Here is a 1,756-nt window from a genome sequence, read left to right as displayed (position 1 = left end):
AGAACAGTTACAGAACATTGAAATTGAAGCCAACATCTCAGAGCCATACCTTTAAAGAAAATGTGATTCACCATGACCATGACTGTTAGGGGATCAAGGTGGTGGATCAAGTCCACAATCTTCCCTCTGGTTTCCTTTTCCACGTAGTTGTTGATACTCTTCTGGGCAGCAGAGGGGTTGGAGAAGTCTATAGAAAACACTTTGGACCCATACAGCATCTGGACATTGTCCAAGAAACTTGTCTGTGGCTTCAGCTCCTTTTTGATGAAGAGAACATTCCCCATCTTCAACTCCAGGTCTTTGCTGGAGACATTCAGGGAACAGACCAACTGTTGGAAGCCCTGGTGGATGCTGGATTCTGGGGTCTTGGTGAGGCTGAAGCCCAAACCCTGGAGAATCTGGGTCTTTGTGGCTGAGCCGGCCCCCAGGGATAGCATGGCCAGTGCTGTGAAGATACTCACAGGGGAGAAGAAGATGTTTTGAAGTTTGTTCTGCAAAGCCAGCTTCCGGTACAGGCGGAAGGCGAAATCATCACTGCTTGGACATACTTGGGAGGTGAGGATCTTCTTTGTGGAAATAGAACAAGCAGAGTCCCTGCTGTGAAGGCTGGACTGGAGCCCACAGTAGATTGTCCCACAGAGGCCAATAATTATAAGAACTCGATAAAAAAGTGATACCATTTTGGAAAGAAGTCACTGCAAGAGAAGAGAAAACCATGAAGGGACATAAGCTGAGGGTCTAGACCCTGGATGACAGACAACTCACTTGGCAATAAAAATCATCAATTGTCACTAGATCTATTCTGACTCATGGCCACCCTGTGTGTCAGATTAGAACTGGGCTCCATGGGATTTGCAAAGATTGTGATCTTACAGAAACAGATCACCAGGCTTTTCTTCCAAGGTGCCTTGGGATGTGATCAAACCACCAATTTTTCAGTTAAGGGCCAGCACTTAACCTCTTGAGGAATGATGTTGCATGCATCATCAAAAAGCACATTTCAAGGTCTGTCTTAAAGATAGTGCTGTCTGTGATAGGATACTATCCATATACCTACAAAGAAGACAAGTTAGTACCACTGTTATTCAAATATATGCACCAAACGCTAAACCCAGTGATGATGAAACTGAAGAATTCTACCAAGTTCTTCAGTCTGAAATAGACCAAACATATAATCAGATGCATTGATGATTTATGGTGACTGGAATGCAAAAGTTGGAAACAAAGAGGAAGGATTAGTTAGACAATATAGCATTGGTGACAGAAATGATGCTGGAGATTGTATGATATAATTTTGCAAAATCAATGATTTATTCATTGTAAATATTTTTTTTCAACAGGTATAACTCACTAGGTGGACTATACAGGAATCAAATGGACTACATCTGTGAGAAGAGATAATGGAGAAGCTCAATATCATCAGTCAGAACAAGGCCAGGGGCCAACTGTGGCTCAGATTATCAATTGCTCATAGGCAAGTTCAGGCTGAAGCTGAGGAAAATTAAAACAAGTCTGCTATAATCAAAATATGACCTTGAACATACATCACCTGAATTTAGAGACCATTTCAAGAACAGATTTGGTACATTCAACATTAACAACTGAAAACCAGAGGAGTTGTAGGAACATATCAAAAGCATCATATAAGAAGAAAGCAAAGGTAATTTCAAAGATAGGAAAGAAAGATAAGACCAAAATGGATGTGAGACATCAAGTATCAATCTTATCCCCTCTGTATACAGGGTTGATAGAGATA

At 41.3% G+C, this 1,756-nt stretch overlaps 1 protein-coding gene across 1 annotated transcript in view; it reads right to left on the bottom strand.

The window, feature by feature from the left end:
- SERPINA9 (serpin peptidase inhibitor, clade A (alpha-1 antiproteinase, antitrypsin), member 9) overlaps positions 1-524 on the bottom strand; it is a 10,015-nt gene extending 9,491 nt beyond the window's left edge. The window contains exon 1 of the mRNA XM_006839622.1: positions 50-524. Coding sequence (XP_006839685.1) covers positions 50-437 — 388 coding nt within the window. The 5' untranslated portion in view covers positions 438-524. The remainder of the gene's footprint in view (positions 1-49) is intronic.
- Between the last annotated feature and the right edge of the window lie 1,232 nt (positions 525-1,756).

This window comes from Chrysochloris asiatica, unplaced genomic scaffold (genome assembly GCF_000296735.1).
Source record: "Chrysochloris asiatica unplaced genomic scaffold, ChrAsi1.0 scaffold00025, whole genome shotgun sequence".
NCBI lineage: Eukaryota > Metazoa > Chordata > Mammalia > Afrosoricida > Chrysochloridae > Chrysochloris > Chrysochloris asiatica.
This window is presented reverse-complemented; position numbering and strand designations above follow the sequence as displayed.